This window comes from Bolinopsis microptera, chromosome 10 (genome assembly GCF_026151205.1).
Source record: "Bolinopsis microptera isolate Bmic1 chromosome 10, MBARI_Bmic_1.0, whole genome shotgun sequence".
NCBI classification, from domain to species: Eukaryota; Metazoa; Ctenophora; class Tentaculata; order Lobata; family Bolinopsidae; genus Bolinopsis; species Bolinopsis microptera.
The window spans coordinates 16,803,933-16,824,703 of record NC_087081.1 but is presented as its reverse complement, the minus strand read 5'-3'; the positions used below and the strand labels follow the sequence as shown (position 1 = coordinate 16,824,703).

General features: G+C 37.8%; 2 protein-coding genes across 2 annotated transcripts in view; both read right to left on the bottom strand.

Annotated features, from left to right (window-relative positions):
- LOC134822366 (mucin-2-like) overlaps positions 1-20,771 on the bottom strand; it is a 100,782-nt gene that overhangs the window by 66,982 nt on the left and 13,029 nt on the right. The window lies entirely within an intron of this gene.
- LOC134822178 (uncharacterized) overlaps positions 1-20,771 on the bottom strand; it is a 25,548-nt gene extending 4,777 nt beyond the window's left edge. The window contains exon 1 of the mRNA XM_063833093.1: positions 20,399-20,771. Within this exon, the coding sequence (XP_063689163.1) occupies positions 20,399-20,771 (373 nt within the window). The remainder of the gene's footprint in view (positions 1-20,398) is intronic.

The following is a 20,771-nucleotide window of genomic DNA, read 5'->3' as shown; positions in this document are numbered from 1 at the left end:
CAAGATTCTACTACATCAGAAAAGTCAATTGTATTGTTTTACCTCATGATATGACACAAGATTTGTTGGAAGGAGATCAGAAGAATGGGAGGGGAAGGGGCGATTGCAGCTTCTTGATTGAGTAGGAAAGAATACCAGTGTAACCTGAATTCAGACTCGAGGTACTTAACAATTTCCCAAATCCACATAAAAAAATAGCTCAGGAAATAGCTGATTTTAGCGGTTTTTAACCAAACTATACATTATTAAAAGCTCTGAATTTATTGTGAATCAATTATTTTTTTAAATGTTAACCCTGTGGCATCCTAGTTGATTTTTTGATTCCATTTTAGTACAAGTAAAATATAATATTCATAAACCCATCAGATTATCCTACACTGATAGGTTTGACGAACCGAGCTGAGGGAGTCCAAGTAAGATGCAATAATGATGTTATTTCGTAAAATGGAATCTATTGGTGGGTAAAAAATGACTAAGGAAGACTGTAAATAATAGTCTTAAAAGGTAAAATAATGATACATTTAATTAATTGGTCATGTTGTTGTTTTTTATGATGTTATGAAATTTAATCAACATGGGATTGAAATGTTTGGGCCATTCATCATTTCAAATAAGCCAACATGACCAATGATTGACTTTATCGTCATTGCAACCACTTTACGCTCATCAACACGCTTTCATCTTATAGAACGCACTACGGAGTTCACCTTAAGTGTAGGTTGGAGAGTCCTAAGTGCTTTTACAGGTTGAGAACTTCCTAACTAGGTTTAACTGTCCGTAAGTGTGAAAATACCCCCTACAATCCACTGCATCCAATGCCGATACCTGATGTATCTGACTTATCTGTACCCTCTGAACAGCAAACCAGAACATTGATAGCATACTCACACCTTCCCAGATTCTGGATTAACAAAAATTCTTTAACTTTTCCAATGATCTACTGATTCAAAATCGACAAATGTACCTTTGTATATTATCCTTTAAATATAATTGATTTAATGTAAACTTGAATACTATTTGTGTCATGTCTGTTAGATGACATCACGCTTACGCCCTTTTTTGTCCTAGTTTTTTAAAACTCCTCATCAAGGTAAAACCTATTTTAACAACTGAGAAGGAGATCGTTTCCAAGGATAGAAGAATACTTTAGCTTTCTGTTCCCTCGAACTAAATAGGGTTCCGGATACATGGATTCTGATTTAAAACAAAATACTTTTAACAATCCAACTCCCCTACTGATTCAAAATCGACAAATTACCTTTGTTATAGAATACTCCACAACGTTTTTCTCCATGTTTAAACAAACTGTTTAAACCAAAAAGGGGGGGGTTATAAGTAGATACGCCCACTTCTATTTTTTCAACCTTATCAAGGTTTTTTTTTGGGATTGATTGTGATTAATGAAAATAAATTGAATAACAATTCGAGATCGATGGTGAAATATATTTTTTCAATCTTAAAATAAAATAAATATATTTAAGAGTGCATAGCTCAGTATCTCAGATTGAACGTCTGTATATTGACTATGTAATTAACTGTTATGAAACTACTTAAATATAAGCTTCCAATTAGATTTTAATAACCCAATCAATCTCTCTAAGGTATGGTATACTTGACTTCAACACTATCTATTATCTTTGTACACAGTGAAAGTCGGCCAGGTTCTATTGATATTCACATTACTACACAGTGATTATCTATGCTATAATTAAATTTGCTTATCCCTTCCAGGCAAGGATAGTCAGGGTTACAGAGTAATTCTGCTGATCTTGTCCAATAGTGTTGGGGACAGTTTTTAAAATCGACATTGACTTTGGTTTAAATAGATAGAAGTCCAAAGGGCAGTCCAACTGTGATCAAAAACATTGTCTGGGATTTATTGCGCGACATCTTTTTTTTCTGCGGCCAACTGCTCGGTCCACCAACACAAAATTTTTTCCAGCTTTATGTCGTTCGTCTTCTCTTTCAAGTCAACACGTATTCGATTACTCGAACTTTCAATAAATGAATTCAATCTTTCATCTATACGACACTGTCCGTTCATCACTCACCTGTTTTAAAACATTTGAGCTATGAAGCTGTGGTATGACTAGGTTGGAAAAAAAAAACGTATGTTTCAATTCATAAATTTCCTTCTCATGTCCATCACAGATTAATCCTAAAAACTACGGAAACGTGTTGGAATATTGTGCTAGATTTCACACGGCTGGTTAAGTTATTCGGTTATACTACTGGTACAATAGGTGAAAACGGAAGTCATGAAAACTGAAGGTTGTTTTGTTAGTGGCGAAAAAAAAACAAACAAACCATGAGCCTCTAAATCTAAAAACATTAAATTCTCTAGGAGAAGACACATAATTTAAATCATGGCAAATATCTATCAAACCCAAAGTAGGCACATTTCATATAAGATTTGAGTTAACATGTGGAAATAGAGAATACGCAGTAGGACCAAATCAAACACCATATCAAAGAAATAAATATTTAATTACAAAATTAAAGATATTTATAAATTACCCACTAAAAAATAAAATAAAATAAAACATTTCAAACAAAAATTAATAACACCCACCACAACACCAGCAAGTGGGTACTGCCCAGAGCGCCGGATCGTTGAAGCTCGTGAGCCAGCGGCTTCCGGGCCCAAATGACACGCTCTACAAAACGGCGGTGTTCTCTCTCTTATGCTCACCAGACCGCAATACCCAAACTACTCTGACAAACATAACTACCACAACAATACATACGCGCATACAATATTCCTCCTCACACTTTTCCTTTTATCTCTCATTCTTTATAATTATCAATAATCATTCTTTACCAATTTAATATACTATAAAAACTTTTCTCCCGCAACTACGAAGTTAAAGTTTACAATTGAAAACACTATATAAAAGTTTTGAAAAATACAAATTTATGAATGTAAATTAAATCACGCCAATTCTCATTGATGGAACTGTAGACTGTTATAGACGATTTTCTGGTCAATATTACCATCATCATCCGACAGCTGCGTTAGCGCTCAACTGCACAAAGAACACAAAGTAGTATTTCAGTCATAAACACCATAAATGTCATTTTTGTAGTCTACGGGCACAAAGAAGTATTGTTAGCAATTGCGTCCTTACCCTCATACACAATTTTTCCATTTCCGGATTAATTCATGCAATATGGTATTTTTTTAAATCCGCAATATACCATGATTAATTTGTGGTACAAAAATCAAAAATGTACTCATAAGGTAATCCACCGTAATTATGTCGAACATAAATAGCCGGCCGAGAGGCGGCTCTCTTATCCTTTTTGGGGGAGGGAGAGTGTCTGTAGCAGTAACCTCACCCACACGTAAGAGTTAGATAGCTTCCCTTTTGGTAGCCACAGTCCCTTCTATCTCATCCCCATTCTGAAACGATATCATTTAATCTAAAAACACTCGTCAATCCCTTCGAGAGTTGAATGTGATTTTAAAAAATCTTTCAGAAAGAATTAACTCACTTGAATAATCATATAGTTTTAACCCCTCCTGAAACCTCTTATTTACTGAAACAAATAACAAAACCAAGATTTATAATCAAGTTTTTTAAAATTCTTTAATTGTATATATTTTATTTAAATTTTTTGAATGCCTACCTTAAACATCTCCTGTTCATCAGCGGGGAAATTGAGAGAATTTTGGATTCATTACCGCCATTAAGCGAAATTTTTGGACAATCTTTGCCCCTCTACATCTTTGTCTGAGATAACTTATTCGCCCCTCTACTTCAACATTTTTCTCAGTGTTTCAGTTGTCCCCGGTAACAATTTAGGAGAAGTATAAAAGTAGGAAACGATTTCAGAGAAAAATGACAACAGGAAATGAAATATAAACGATTCCAAGCCCAAGTTATTTGCCCATTTAAAGGTTTGGCACAATGTGTAAAAATTATTATTAAACTCTAAAGCATGGAGGACAATTGAAATCTGGTAATTAATGAAATATATTTAGCGCGTACTCACATCTTCTTTGGTTCACTCTGAAACTCCTAGTTTATATCTATCTACTCTTACCCAATCTCTATATATCTCCAGTTCACAACAACAAATTACTCATTTCGAAAAGTTAAGTTGGTTAAATATAACTTAGGATTAGTCGTATACAGAACATCCTGTAATTAGGTTAACCAACATAAGTGAATGCGAGATCTAACCATTTTACAGGACATTCCTATCATACAAAAACTGGTAATAGAGGACTAAGAATTAAAAAATATAATAATAATTAATAATAAATTTGATGAGTAATAAAGTATGAAATATTGGTATGGTTGGTAACCATTGAACTGGGGCAAGAAGAAAACCATTAAATTATTATGAAACACTATATATAGAAACCAACCTTGACATTTTAAATTGGTTAACAACTCTAAAGTATGGAGTAGCCCGTTCATAAAACAAAAAATTATCCAATAATTACGGCGATAGGCTTATCTGTTGCTCCTTAGGCCAATAACTACCAAAAAAAATTTTGAAGCTTCAGACTCCAACCGGAAACACCACCCCACACATGCCAAACGCCCCAATTTTTTCATCAATATTTTAAACCAGTACAAATCTTTCATTAACAGCGATTTAGGCATGAATGAGTGCTTTTAGTGCTCCAACAGTTTGGGGTCTATAGTAAATGGTCGAAAAAGGTTAACTTTAGTCAAGTCTCAAGTCTCCACGGCGCTTGGTTTAGGCGCAACCGGATCCTCCGTCTCGCCTCGCCGCTGCTGATGGTTGGCGCCAAACTAAAGGTCGTTGAGGAGACATGAGACCTAAACTAAAGTAACCCTTTTCCCTACCATTTATATTATAGTAGCACATATTCAGAGATCTAAACACATACCTGTTCATCCTTAAAACGACAATCATAGGAATTTTGCCTGTACAAGATGATATCCTTGATGTCAATTAACATCGTAAGCTTATAAAACTAAAATTAATTAAAGGAGGATCATAATACTTCACACAATAATTACCACAATTTGAAAATATAAATACAGAAGTCACTTGGATTTCGACATTGAAACTTTCTCGGTCCCTGCAACTGGAAAGTGGAACTGATTCCTTTAAAGCAGTCAGCAGGTTCTGATTTAGGTACCCTGGTTGTTCGGAATCGCCCAAGTCTCACTCAAGCAAGCTGACTAAACTTCGTTGCCAAAAGGAATTTGTTGCCAGAAAGGAATATTTTCGTCAAACTAGATTTTAATGAGGTCTTATTCTTTAATAACTCGTCCCACCGATAGATCAGCATAGATGAGATCCAATAAAAATTCCTTCATAAGCTCGTCACTGACGGATCATTATCAATGAGATCCAATGATTCCTTCATAGCTCGTTCAGTCCAGTCACTGACAGGGTCACCGATCACTATAATAAGGTCTGATGATTTCTCGAAATAACGAGGTACAAGTAATCTCATTACTGATACGTCAAGACAAAGTTAAAGTAAATAAACTATAAATATCCAGCATTAGCTAACAAAGTAGCATCTGTTCTAATCCTTTTTACCTAAGTTATCAGTAATGATCTAACTTCTAAATGAATCTCTTCTGTAAACTGAATTTCTTGAAGCCGAAGGACTGATTTCCCTCCCAAATGGGGGAATACTTGTTAAATTCTTGTAGGAATTCATGAAGAGGGGGAAATTCTCCACGGTATAGAGGGGAAATTCCCCGCCATAGATGACATTATTCCCAATACTCTCGACGCTCGTTCTCGACAGTGACTGCTCATTCATAAACATAGTCACCGGAATGCGACTTCCAATGTAAGGAGGAGGATGGGCTTGAAGAGGGCAAAAACCCAAGTAATGTTTATTTTCACTCGTAATTGTAATGCAAGAAATATTGCAAACACAATGCAACCAACGAAGTTTCAACTGGAAAAGGTTTCATATAATATGATCTGTTGGATTATTAATAAAAGACGATCTATGTACTTACCTCTTCAGTTCCATGGTAGTGGAGACGTGGAATCCAAAAGACATTCCTGTATTATTATAAGTTTCATATTGTGAGTAACTATTGTGTGAAGTAATATGACTCCATTTAATTAATTTTAGTATTAAAAGCTTACGATGTTTAATTGACAATCAAGATATCAACTTTTACAGGCAAAATTCATATGAATTGTCGTTTTAAGGATGAAGGAATAGTGATTGATCTCCTGAATCTGGTGCTACACTAATATAAAAGGTAGGAAAAGGTTAACTTTATTAGTTGAAGTGCTCATGTCTCTAACGACTTTAGGTTCTGAGCGCCACCACTCACGCAGCGGAGGCGGAGACAGCGAGATCTGGTGCCCTAAACCAGCGCCGTGGAGACATGAGACTTTGCCTAAAGTTACCTTTTTCTACCATTTCTATTAGAACCCAAACTGTTGGAGCACCTAAAATCACTCCTTCATGCTAAATTGATGAATAGGAAGATTTTTTACCTGTTAATAAATTGATGTAAAAAAATGGCGAGGCATGTGGGGGTTTTCCGCGGAGTTGAAGCTTCAAAATTTTTTTGGGTAGTTATTTGGCCTAAAGAAACAACAGATAGCCATCGCCGTAATTATTGATAATATTTTTTTGTTTTATGAACCGGGCCAGTATGAGGACGCATGAAAGCTGTGTAAGTAATTGAAATATCATTTAATACTCACATCTTTACTTGTTAACAACGAGACTCCTAGAGACTTTCTTCCCTTTGTCCCAGTCCTCTACAACAAAATTACCATTTTTGTTTGATTTTGTCTATAGCTATAAGTTAGTTCAGGGATTCCCACCATACTATACCATACCATCCTGTAGAATTACGCATTATTAACGACATGGGAGGAGGATGTATTATATTACGCAATGATTATATAAAAAAAATATATATAAAAGGAAACGTAAAAAAGTGTCAAGTGAATATAAATCAATATCTTACAGTTTTAGTCCATAATCTGGTACCTCCCTCGAGGAATGGGGGGAAGCCGCCAGAGCACCGTATTCGCCTCAAGAGCTCTGAGCGGGAAGCCCTCTATTGCTAAGGCTGCTGAGTCCTGACCGAAGCTCATCTCTGTCTACAATTATGTTCTCGGTGTCTCTCCCTCAGCCCAAGACGGGGTCACCTTTAATTTGCTGATTTTAGTTGTAGTCCTGATGGTGTTGTCTGTACTTGTGGAATTTTCACTTATATAATACGACTTTCGTAGTAGTGGTTTGTCCGATCTGGGGTAATTTCAAGTAGTTCTTTCAGTATGTCAGAGGGACAGACTGTCGTCGGTTCAATACCTCAATCGAAGAAGTTCTTCCGTGCCTTGAGTTCGTTTCGATACCTCTGTGGGTAAATGGGTAGGTTTTCATTGTTTGGGTAATATGACTGAGTAGTTGTCGTATTTTAGTATCTACCTAGCCGAAGTAGTTCCCCTTCAAGCTTGGTTCTTTCGATACACTCTGTGGGGGTAAATTGGTGTTTATATATTCAGAAATTTATTGTATGAATTAAGCCGATATACATATTCAGGATGACTACCTGGGTATTGGTTTTGGATTTAGCTTTTCAATCTTGCGTTACCTTGTCACAACGATTCATAACCTTTGGCGACGAGTCGGGTTTCGACCTTCACTACGCTTATCCAAGGAAACTGATTGTGTCCAGAGAGGTGGCTGAAATCTTTGAAAACGAAGCCGCTTCTGTGTTCAATTTTTCGCACACGCAAAAAGTTACCAGAATGACGCAAACGAGAAAACGGCTAAAAAAGCAGAACTTCATGAGAACACTGTTAACGTCAATCTGGGGCAGACGCGTTGAAGAAGTTTGCGTGCATTTACATTCCAGCTGAAATTAAAGACACTTAACTACGCTACCGGTCTGAATAAAACCTTGTTGATCGGTTAAACACCCAAAACAAACTTGTAGCTCAACAGCAGAAGTATTATGACATTAAAATCAGATTGCTGTGAATCCTTACGGTACTTTTATGTCACGATTGAAGGAAGCGCTAATGTTTGTCAGTTCGGTGATTTGTTTGGATTTAATGGGCGTACACGTATTGTGGCTGGACTATCCCTATAGGCATACGTGCTGAACTCATATCAGAATCTGCTACCACGACACGTCCCTGCCACCTGTATGATAAAGCTCAGACGAAGGAGAACGCTCTGCAAAGTTCAATGGCAGTCACAACACACTATGTTCAAAAACCCGGAAGTTTTCACAAACCTCAAAACTCTAAGTTCCATCAGAAGGCCGCCTAAGCATTGTTAGTTCACGTTGTACTGTTGTGGGTTCATGTTGCGAAAAACTGCAAAGTTTCGTTGTCAGAAGACTGTCGCAAACCCGGACATATCCGCGAAGAACCGTCGTTCCGCGTAAGAAGCCAATCCCATTGTGATAAGGGATGGTAGATCAAGATGATGGCAACGCCCCCACTCCCCCCTTGCGCTGCTGATATGGACACACACCAAAGTTGGAGAACACGATGTACTGCGTGAGACTGCTATCCTGTCCAGATTCCATCCAAGATTCCTGTTCCCGGATGGTACTCTTTCCTGCATCAGTTTTTTGTTAGTTAATTTATCCAGTGTGTATTGATTGTAATCAAAACCATTTTCTGAAAGTAAAGATTAATGAATAAGATTTTGAAAATGAGTTTAGATACTACTGGTTCATCGTTAAGCTGATATAAGTAAGTCTGAATTTTTGCTAGACTAGCCTTACTAATTTGCCCGAGAATGTTCCATGAACCCCAGAAATTGCGAGTAGCTAAATTTTAATAGTGAAAGCATTACTGGCAAGGCCCTAGTAAACGTTGAATTTATGAGCAAGAATGGATTTTACCACTATAATGTTGGTCATTGTCGGTTTCCCACACTCCTGAGGTCGAGAGTGTTTCATCCAGAATGTTTTGTAAAGAATGGTTGGATCATATGATAGGACTTGTTGATGTTGAGCAATCTTACGCAGTCTCCAAGCTTCAGAGAGATGAATTTGTTAGTGAATACTCCCGCAGTCCTGTGTTCGATCCAGGTGTTGGAACTGTTAAAGATTCGAAGCTTGTCTACAATTTAAGCCTATGCAGAGCAAAGTTTTGCAATGCAGGCAGGTCCCTTTGCCATCGTAGTAAGGTTGGGAAAGCCCATAGAACGAGTAGTGAAGAATGACAGCTGATTTCCAACTAGAGCACTCAGACCTGGGCTTCACCCATAGTTTCCTGACATGAAAGCGGATGGTACGATTCGCATATGTGGTGACTACAAGACTACCGTAACATCCTAATCATGACACAAGCTATTTACACCACTTCCTACGATAGAAGATTGCTTGAGTAAGATTGTCGGGGAACACTGTTTTACTAAGCTGATATCAGAGCCGCTTATAATAGTTTGAAGTTTGAGAGAATGTGACCAAAGATAGTGACTTTAGAACACACACAAAGGATTGTTCAGTCCTACTTCTCTACATTCGGTATTTCATCTGCCGGGACCGATATTTGAACGCAAGATTGATGAAACCTTGAGAAAGACAGAGAACACAGCATGGCGATTTGACGACATTCTAATAACTGGACCTGATGAAGAGAGTCACATGAAGAACGTGAAAACTGGTGCTTACAGCACTAGAGAATGAGAGGCTACAAATGCCGGCTAGACAAGTGTGTATAACATGGAGCCTAAGGTGACATTTCTAGGCTGAAGTATCTGCTGCTGACGAATAAGACCGCTGAGTTCGAAAAGTTGAAACAACGCTAGTGAGAGCACCGTATCCTACTACTAGAGCGGAGATGAATATCATTTCTGGTGGTGCACAGTACTATTCACGTTTTAATCCAACATGTCCAACAGTTGTTGAAACACTTAAACCGTTTTAAGACCCCGCTGACCAGAATATTCCACTTTGTGAGATAGAGAAAAGAGAAGCTTTGAATGAGTTAAAAGCGCTGTTATCGTCTGACTTGGTTCAACAGTTTACAACCCTGAGCTGGAGTTAAGGCTTGACACGGACGCTTCAATCCCGTTGGTTTAGAGCTGTTAGTCACAAAATTGGATGAACTGGGACAGAGCGATCCGATCGAGTATATATCTCGAACTCTGACGAAATCTGAGAAGAAACTGAATCAAAGATAGAAAAAGAAGTCCTTGGCACTAAGTATGGGCGACGTAAGAAGACTGCACCGTTATCTTTTTGGACGACCATTTTACCTAGTTACAGACCACAAGCGCTGGAATCTATCTTTCACCCTAGTCGTGTAATTCCTAGCATGGGCAGGTCGATTACAACGATGGTCCATTGTTCCTAAGTCGGTTCAACTTACCAAGATCCAGTTTCCCGACCCACTGGTAAACATTGTAATGGCGTTGACTAATGTTCCCGTTTTCCACTGGCCTTTTGACCAAACGGCAAGACGAAGAGAGTTAGATGACGGTTAACAGAGGATTTGAAAGAACCCTCTAGATACTGTATTCACAGCGTGCACTACTACGGTGAAGACAAACCTTTGATGACGCTGAGTTAATAGCTAGTCTACACGATAATGAGAACCAAGACACATTGGTCGAGTGTTTACAGTCCGTAAAAGGACGTCTGGAACGAGAAAACCCCTGTTGATGTCGAGCTAAAACCGTTTAACACACGTCGCAACGAGTGTCAGTAGACCAGAACTTATTGTCTGGGGATCTCGAGTTGTTATTCCAAGAGTATGAGAAAGAGCGTGCTTTCCTATGCTACATGCAACACACATGGCATTTATCACAGACCAAAGCACTAGCGAGAGGCTATGTATTATTGCCAAACATGATGCTGAGATCGAGAAAATGGATTAAACTATTGTGAACCATTCAACTAAAACCAGAAGAAACCGCTAGAATCTACACCACACCATGGGCTAAAACTAAGGAGTACTTTGGAGCGGATTCATCAGATTTCAGTGACGCCATTTCTTGATCCTATTGGCTGATTAGTTAATGTTCGAATCAAAATGGTTAGAAGTGTTAGAATGACGAATAACATTACAATTAAGAGAGGATTCAAGAGTTACGAGACATCTTTACTTGGGGACTACCCAGATACTATATCAGACAATGGATCGGTTTAACCTTCAGAGAGTTTAAAAGACATTTCACGAACAATAACCAGATTCGGTACACGTGCTATTCCTGCTTACTCACCTGCAAGTATGGACAAGCAGAAGTTGCAGTCGGACTGTTTAAAAGAGCTATGAAACGTGATGATCTTGAAAAACCCTGACGTTATGTGTAACTGGCTGTTGGCTGCTAAAACTACCGCAACACACCACCACACCACTACCGGATAGAGCCTGCAGTTGCGAGAATGAAACGACGGACGAGAACCGCCTTGAGTTTTTCTAACACCGAGTTCGAGTAGTAAGTTTCTGCCAAAGTTGCATTAAACGATCATAACACGATTGACTGAATCGAGACTTCGTGATCTGAAATTGATGACACTATATCGTGCTATGATGAGAACAGAAGTGCTGGAGAAAACGGTGTTATCGAGGGTAAGGAAGGTACAAGAGCTACTGATCAAGACACCTGATGGAGTCTACCGCAAGCATTTTGGACAGGTAATAAGAGATCGTGGTGTCAGAACCGATAGCAACAAACGAATCCCGGATACACCGAGAGTTGAGCTGGAGACAAGAGTATGAGCACAGTTTCTACAGCTACTGATGGGTGAATTCGAGAAAACAGCTAGCATACCTGAGAGTACAAGAGCCGAAAACTTCGATTATAGTGGTAATACAACCTCAAATCTACCCCGAGCCTGCACATAAACGGCAGCATTGAACCTATACTCACTGCACCAACGCTGTACTTAACCACGGTTGAGCATGCCATAGAAATTAACGTAAGCACTATGAAACCTAACCTATGTAAGAAAGCATGAATTGCCATGACCCAAATTTCGCTTCTGGCCAAGCAAAACTTTGCACATGATAGAAACCACCAGATCAAGGCTAAGTTACCGCAAACGGGAGGAACATAAAACACGTTTCATTATCACATTTATGACAAGTTGTTTTATTTTGAATGTGTAAATATAACACACATTAATCCAGTAAATTATCCAAATCAACATAAAGTTATAAATATTCCCTGTCACGTCTTTATTTTTTGAAGAGAAACACGTTATTTTTTGTTTTAAGACGGAATGCGCTAAGTTTAAAAATCGTGTATGCGAGCGCAACACGTTTCAAATTTTCACGTGAGTTCACTTACATTTTGTAGATTACATTTTGACCACGATTTCAAACATTTAAATTTTGTACGATGATTTATATCAATCACATTTTTTTAACGAATTCAGTAAATTATTAAATCTAATTTGTTTTTAACACTTTTTTAGTTGAACGGGGATGTATATATTCTAGTAAATTAATGTATAATAACCGAAATACTATTCAGATGAATACCTGGGTTTTGGTTTTGGTTAGCTTTCAAATCCTTGCGTTTACCTTGTCACACACCAATCATAACATTGGGTAACCTATTATTATACTGAAACAAAATACAAAACCCAGATTTAATAATCAAGTTTTCAAAATTCTATTATTCTATATGATTTATTTAAATATTGAATGCAAACCTTAAACAAAACTTGTTCATCTTTGGGAAATGTGATAGTATTTGGATGTCAGTTAAATCGTGGTATAAAATGTGTGGTATAAAATGTTAATCTGGTCTAAATACATTTTTTAAAATTAAAAAAAAATAATAGCGCGTCGTCACTAACGATTAATGAAATCCAGATCAGGGGGGGTCGTTAATCTAACCTCCAAATCCAGTAAGATGCAGATCCTGAAAAAATATATCAAGTTAAAATTGATTGTGAGAAAAACAATCTTAGTGATTAAAATGTTTAGGGTATCTGAAGCTAACAAATATTTAATCATTTTTTTCTTTCTACTTAATATCATGAATTTCTTTAACTTAGGATAGGATAATCTAACTAATGATACATTGTAGTTCAGTGAGATTCAAAGTGTGCTTGTTAAAAGAATAAGACAATGAAGGCTCCTCACCGTGGGTAATTTCCTATTTGACTTCTTTGTTTGAACTTAAGTTTGACGGGCTCGCTCGGCGCTATTCTGAAAATATATCAACATTAAAACACATTAAATTGTTTCTGTACTATACTCGCAGTGGTCCGACATGGAGGCCTCCAACCTCCATCGAAGTTTCGACCCTAGCCAAAATCACAACCCCCGACCCTTTCTAATCCCAGCTAATAAACTCCAGGTTCTAGTCTCGGTTAATTCTCAGTAACCACCCCTGACATTCGGCTCCCAATTAGAAATAAGGAAAAAAAAGCACCTCACGGGTAAGGTCTTGCCTCTGCTTACACATAGGTACCGGCCGAAGAGGCGGCTGTCTTCCTTTTGGGGGAGGGAGAGTGTCTGTAGCAGTAACCTCCACACACTTATAGTTTAGCATCGCTTCCGCTTTTTGGTAGCCCACCCTTCAAATTCATCCCCATTCTGAAAACGATATCATTTAAATCTAAAACACTCGACAATCCCTTCAGGAGTGATGTGAATTTAAAATCAATTCATATAATAATTAACATCAATTGACTAATAATAGAGTTTAACCCTCCTGAAACCTACTTATTTACTGAAACAAATCCAAAACCAAGATTATAATCAAGGTTTTTTTTAAAATTCTTTAATTCCTATATGATTTATTTAAATTTTTAAATATTTCCCTTGAGCAGATCGTCAGCGGAAAATGCGAAAGTATTTGAAAAACGTCGTTGCAGCCCTGTCAAGGCGAAATTCTGGACAACTTAGGCCCACGCTGTCATTTTTGTCTTTAAGTATTTGATGACGCCCCGCTACTTTCCACTGTTTGTCACAGTGTTCCGTTGTCCCTGTTTCCATAGTGCTTACTAAACATAAAATTAAAAAATTAGATAAAAATATGAATTTAAGAGTTTTCAAAATTTTAGACTCTCAAGTTGGTTAAAAACGTTTAAATATTATTGTATAATACGAGCGCCCTGCTATTTATGATATGTTAGTCATGCAACTTGAATTAGAATCAAATTAGCAAACTGAAGAGCGAACTATGTATCACAAGACTAAAGAACGAACTGGGTTTATGTCAAAATCAAGAGTCAAGAAGAAGTTTCAGAACTCGTATCTTTTTAACGATAAAAAAGTATCTGGTTAGGACCTGCAGAAGGAACGAGTTTGTGTTTTGAGTAGATTTATTGTTTTGAGTAGAATTTGATTAGTTTGGAGGAGCATCGCGGCTCTCGACAGTCAAAGTACAATATTGTGTATACATGCCGTTTACAATCTTTTCAGAGTCTTCATATTTATCTTACTATTATCTGTTTGATATTTATTTTCTATACCAAAAAATAAATTGCAAATTTGCAAAATTTGTGTCACAAAAATTATCATATGGTGAATTTTGCACTAATATAATTTTTACGAGCAGATGTCAGATTTTCATCTCCTACTTACACTATAACTGTTTGAACTGAAATATTAAAAAAAATCGTTAACTTTGATCCTTTTGTATGCAAACTACAAACCTTTAGCTCATCGGGGACAATCGATGACCATATAAGATAGTCAGTCTCCATGTTTATCTTTCGTTTTTTTACAAACGATTTTAACTCTCCCCTTACACGATCCTCCCAATAAGGTTAGTACACCTCTACAATCATAGCTGAGTGAGTTTTTAATGATTGTGAAAAAATAATAAAAAGCAATAGTTTAAACAAAATAACCAGGTCATCTAAGTAAACCTTTAAATCAATATAAGAAACATGAAAATAACTCAATATTAGTTAGGTCTGACTGTTTTCTCTATTATAGATTCTTGAAAGAACGGAAAAATGCTAGTGTCAAATAATGCTCGAATTTATTACGTTATAAAAATGCTTAAAACAATTAATACATCTCAGGGTGTTGGTATGTGTCTCAGTGAGTTTTTAAGAAAGTTGTTCAACTGTTGTCTCGGTTCAGTTTCCCAGGTTCCATAGTGCTTTAGCCCCAAGTTGGGGTAAAAACGTTTCAATATTATTGTATAATAACGAGCCCCTGCTCTAATGATAAGTTAGCATGCAACTTAATTAGAAACACAAATTAGCAAACTGAAGAGCGAACTATGTAATCACAAGACTAAAGATCGAACCTGTGTTTGCTGTCAAAATCTAGAGTCAAGAAGATGTATAAGAACCCAATCTTTTTAAGATAAAATAGTTGGTGGGGCAGGACATGCAGAGGAAAGAGTTTTTGTTTTTTGAATAGATTAAATGATTTAGTAGATTTTGTTAGTTTGGAGGAGCATCGACGGCCTTCTCGACAGTCCAAAGTACAAGATACGAAATGAAACTAGCAAATGAGATACGCTCGGGCCTTACGCGAGATCTGTTGAGGTAGATTTAATTGTTTTAGTAGATTTTATGTCCATTGACTTGGAAAAAATACGTACTACTAAAACAACACCCTAAACAAGTGTGAGTTTATAATGAGCAAATATTCCCTACTAAAATATATAGAATGTCAAGATAGAAATACACATCAAATAGCAAAAATTACGTGAAATAAATCAATTAAAATGTAACTTGTTTCGGCGGACCATAGCCTCAGGTGCCGAATTCCTAATATGTTGTAGCGTGAGCGAAGAAATAAAACAATCTGATAACACTTAATCATAGAGGCTAGGGAAGAACAAATCGTTTAATAACAATCTGATAGCAATCAATGTTCAATATATATAACACATAATAGGGCGTTTTTGGTTCACGACAGTTCCTTCGATTCCTCCGTTTCATTCTCTCCACCGTCGGGCTCTTCCATTGCAATCAGTCCTATTTTAAATCTATCTTGTGTGACTCATTGAAATGAGTGAAAAATATTGGTGTCCTAAATAAAACTTAAAAAGTTTCGGCTGGGTACGGTGATACTTTAATTAAGAAACACGTTTTTGGTTCATGTGGAACTGAGACGTCTCTTTAAATATTTATGACAAACAATCTGTTATCTTAGATCGTTTTCAGATTTCCCTTTTTTCTAGAATGTCATTCTTCTAAACACATCTGTTTCTCTTCCAATCTGTATCTTCCCAGGGGGTTTCATGTATCTTCCCTCTAATTTGATACTATGTATTTCTTAATTTTGTTAAATGTATGTAAATTTAATACCATTTCTAATAATTTCTAATTCTAATTGGTCGCGAATATATAAATGTATCTTCATTTCACTACTCTCTCATCGTCACTAAACCTAAAGATACATAACTAATAAAACAACGAATGCAATATATTCTTTCTGTGTGGAGAGGTGGTACTAAAGACACGTCAATTAGTTCGCTTGCTGCCACGTGAAATCGTGGTGACGGTATGATCGATTGATGGTTTTAGTTTAGTTCCGACAAAGGTGTTTTCGTCATATTGGCTGTTGGGGAAGGATAAGGTTAAAGCGTTAAAAAACACCAGCAGGGGGGGGGGGGAGGGGGGGGGGGGGGGGGGGGGGGCTTGTCACGTCAATTCTTAACAGACCCAGTTTGAAACAAAATAGAAAAGTTACCGACCGTAAGAGTTCTCACTGGGTAAATGGATACCCTAGTGTATTACAGGTAGCGGTACAAGTAAAGCACCAACGATAGTGGTTTTTGGGGGGGGTTTTTTTTTTCTTTTTTTTTTTATTTTTTTTTTTTTTTTTTTTTTTGCTGTAGCAGTAGCAGTTAAACATGTACTAATGAAACAGGGCCTTAACGTCATTCATGTATCGACAAGCTTTAACGGCATGTTCGTAGTCCTTCTCTTCCTCCACTCGAGACTAACTATTTCAGGAACACTGTATACTCCAAGTAGGGCCCTATTTCCTGGGTTTATAGTTAATGAAACTCTTTAATTATAAATGTCGTAATCATATACATATGCTCTGGGGAGTAATCTCCCCCCCTCCTTGGAGGAAAACTTACACTCACAGAGTTTTGTAATCATTAAATGGGTTTACATTTTAAATACTAAACCATCTATTAATATAACGGGGGTTAGAATTTTAACACTGTGGACAGGTGGGCCGGGGTTAACGCGTGTATTCTGGAGTATTCCACTTTACACACTCTCTTGTCTCTTCATGTAGATTGGAGACGTTTATAAAGATGCGCAGTGTTAGATCTCACATTTTCCCATTTTGAAGCTTCTAACCTCACCGTCAGCTTGTTTCCTAGCGTCCCGGAAGGGTAACGGAGGGGGGAGACTGGGATAACTATCATCAATACTAATAATTTCAAGATGTGTGTGTGTGTCTGTGTGAAATTTCCGAACGGCTTAAGCCTTAATCAAGAAAACTGTAAGAGTTACGGGGCTGGTTTTTGTTCGGTATAGTGCCGAGAAAACTCTGACGAAGCCAAATGATAAAGGTTTTTTAAATCGGTCGGTGGTAAGTGGTTTAATTGATCATTTTGTGACCCGAATGTGATAATAAAGTGTGTGTGTGTGTGTGTGTGTGTACTCTCTCCCTCTCTCCCTCTCTCCCTCTCTCCCTCTCTCCCTCTCTCCCTCTCTCCCTCTCCCCCGCTCCCGCTCTCCCGCTCCCCCGCTCCCCCGCTCCCCCGCTCCCCCTCCTCCCCCTCTCCCCCTCTCCCCCCTCTCCCCCTCTCCCCCTCTCCCCCTCTCCCCCTCTCCCCCTCTCCCCCCTCTCCCCCTCTCCCCCTCCCCGCTCTCCCGCTCTCCCGCTCTCCCTCTCTCCCTCTCTCCCTCTCTCCCTCTCTCCCTCTCTCCCTCTCTCCCTCTCTCCCTCTCTCCCTCTATCCCTCTCTCCCTCTCTCTCTCTCTCTCTCTCTCTCTCTCTCTCTCTCTCTCTCTCTCTCTCTCTCTCTCTCTCTCTCTCTCTCTCTCTCTCTCTCTCTCTCTCTCTCTCTCTCTCTCTCTCTCTCTCTCTCTCTCTCTCTCTCTCTCTCTCTCTCTGTCTCTCTGTCTCTCTGTCTCTCTCTCTCTCTCTGTCTCTCTGTCTCTCTGTCTCTCTGTCTCTCTGTCTCTCTGTCTCTCTCTCTGTCTCTCTCTCTGTCTCTCTCTCTCTCTCTCTCTCTCTCTCTCTCTCTCTCTCTCTCTCTCTCTCTGTCTCTCTCTCTCTCTCTCTCTCTCCCTCTCTCTCTCTCTCTCTCTCTCTCTCTCTCTCTCTCTCTCTCTCTCTCTCTCTCTCTCTCTCTCTCTCTCTCTCTCTCTCTCTCTCTCCCTCTCTCTCTCCCTCTCTCCCTCTCTCTCTCTCTCCCTCTCTCCCTCTCTCTAAAGTGAGGAGACAAACAAAACAACCACAATTATTGTAAGAAAAGGACACCTTGCAATGAAACAAAAGTGACAAGTTAGTAAAATGTGTAAAGGATGTGTAAGATATGTGGCGTAACAAAGGAGAGTTTCCGAGAAACAACCGACATAAGCCATTTTAAGACAAATTCACGTTGAACAGTCAAACCACGAATTGGTTTCAAACCACGAGTTGAAGGAGATTCTAGATTAGCCGGGTAGATTTTTATACCTCAGGAGTTTTAAATCTAATTAATTAATTAATTAGTTGTAAATTTAATTAATTAATTAATTAATTGTAAATCTAATTGGATACTTGTCTTTAATATCCTCGCATTATAGCTTTCATAATACAAATAAAATCACTTTTTAGTATACTAATAAAGTTTAGTTGTGTGTAACCTGCTGCTAGGCTACTCTATAGTTTATTAATTAAGTTTAGTTGTGCGTGACCTGCTGCTACGTGACCAACTAATGACAACTATTTTGGCTATTAACCATCATACAGTATGACGTATGTACTATGTACTATGTAAGACTATGTAAGACTTACCAAATTTGCTAATATCGTTTAAGTCTTTTTTTTTTTATTGAAATCTTTCAATTATTATCATCAGAATTTATTACAATATCAATGTTGTATAGAATTTCTAAAAATGGACTAGAGAAACCAAAAAATGCCTTGACAAGTGTACAGCGATGATAACAATCAGGGGACACCAATACACCCAAATAACTAAACAAAAGGCCTCGAGAGACCTGATGAAAAGTCGAGCAATTACATTGGGCCCCAAGTGCAGAAGGAGAAAAATGGGCAAATAATATGAGCTGTGAGCTTAGGAGGCATTTCTAGGTTTTTAAGAATAATTGCCACAACCCAAAAATTCTCAATTACAATTGGCTGATTTGTAATATTTCCAATGGAATGAAGTTTTAACGATAAAATTTAAATAATTGAATATAAAAGACTAAATCAAAATTGTATCCGAATAAAGCAAAAATGCGTGATGAGTACCTCAAAAAAAAATAAAAACAAAAATAATAGAGAAATACACTACCCGTAGTCTGGAGAAAAAGAATTGTCAGGATCTGAACTAGGGTCAATATCTACAGATGCAGTACAAACATGTTCCTTCCAGATGTGTTTAATAAGTTCTGTTTTAAACACACCTGGTCTGATAATCTCTCGAAGGGAAAGAGGAAGTCGGTTCCAAGTGAGATGAGCTCGATAAAAGTAAGATTTAGATATAGCTGAGCCATGTGAAATTGAAGATATTACTGATAAGTGATCAAGATGTGAGCTTCTCAGTCGGCTTGACCCGGAGAAGAAAGTAAGGTACTGAGGCAGAGTGGTGCATGGGTGGTATTGATGCACTAGGGAATGAAAGAACTTGAGATCATGGTAATCAAACCTGTACTTTAGGGGCAGAATATTTAACTGTTTACAATGGGCATTATAGATTTCCTCTACACTATAGCTTACACCGTAATCATTACGAATCCATTTGAGGGCCCTTTTCTGCAATCCTTCAAGCCTATTGATAGTGCTACTGGACGCTGGTCGCCAGATGATGGGACAGTGTTCGAATATTGAGCGTACAAGAGTAAGATACAAGACTCTTCTCTTGTTCAGATCATTAATAAAATGACAATTTCTCTTAAGCATGCCAAATTTTTGGTTAGCTTTACCATATAGAGCATCGGCCTGGCTATTAACATGACTTTCATAACTAAGCTAGTCAAAGATATTGGCCTATAATTCTTAATGTCATTCTTGGAGCCTTTCTTGTGTACTGGAACAACAATTGCATATTTCCAATTTGAAGGTAGGAAGCCGGATACATAGCACTTTGTGAAAAGAATCTCCAGTGCTGGGGCTAACGTAAAGGCACATTTTTTAAGAACTTCACCATGGATTTTATCCGGTCCCATAGCTTTTCTAGTATTCAAATTCTTGAGAATATCTACTATCCTAGACGAACTGAAAAGGGTAGATACATAATCAATATCATCCTGTGTGAGTGTGTTATCAACATGTACATCATAATCACTAGGCGATGAGAACTGTTGATGAAAAAAGGTATTAAATAGGTTTGCTTGGTCAGAATGATCACTTTTGTGTACATCTTCTAGGTGAATCTGTTCAGGTATGCGAGTATTCTTAGATGTTGCTTTTACATAGGACCAGAATTTCTTTGTAATTAGATTCGAATCATCCTCGTCCTCAAAGCTAGATGCCATCTTGTTGGAGGCAATTTTCTTAAAATCGCTTCTGCTTTTAGAGAACTTAAAGTACTTCTCAGCCTTGCAGGAAGGGTCCGTGGTTTCTTTATAACTTTTGTGTAGCCTTTCTTTTTCTAGGCAGGCCTGATGAGACTCAGCGTCAAACCAAGGAGGTTGAGCCCTGCCTCCAATTTTAATCTTTGGAATATGTTCATTGGTTCTTTGCTCTAAAACCTCCTTAAACTTGTTCCATGATGTTTCCAT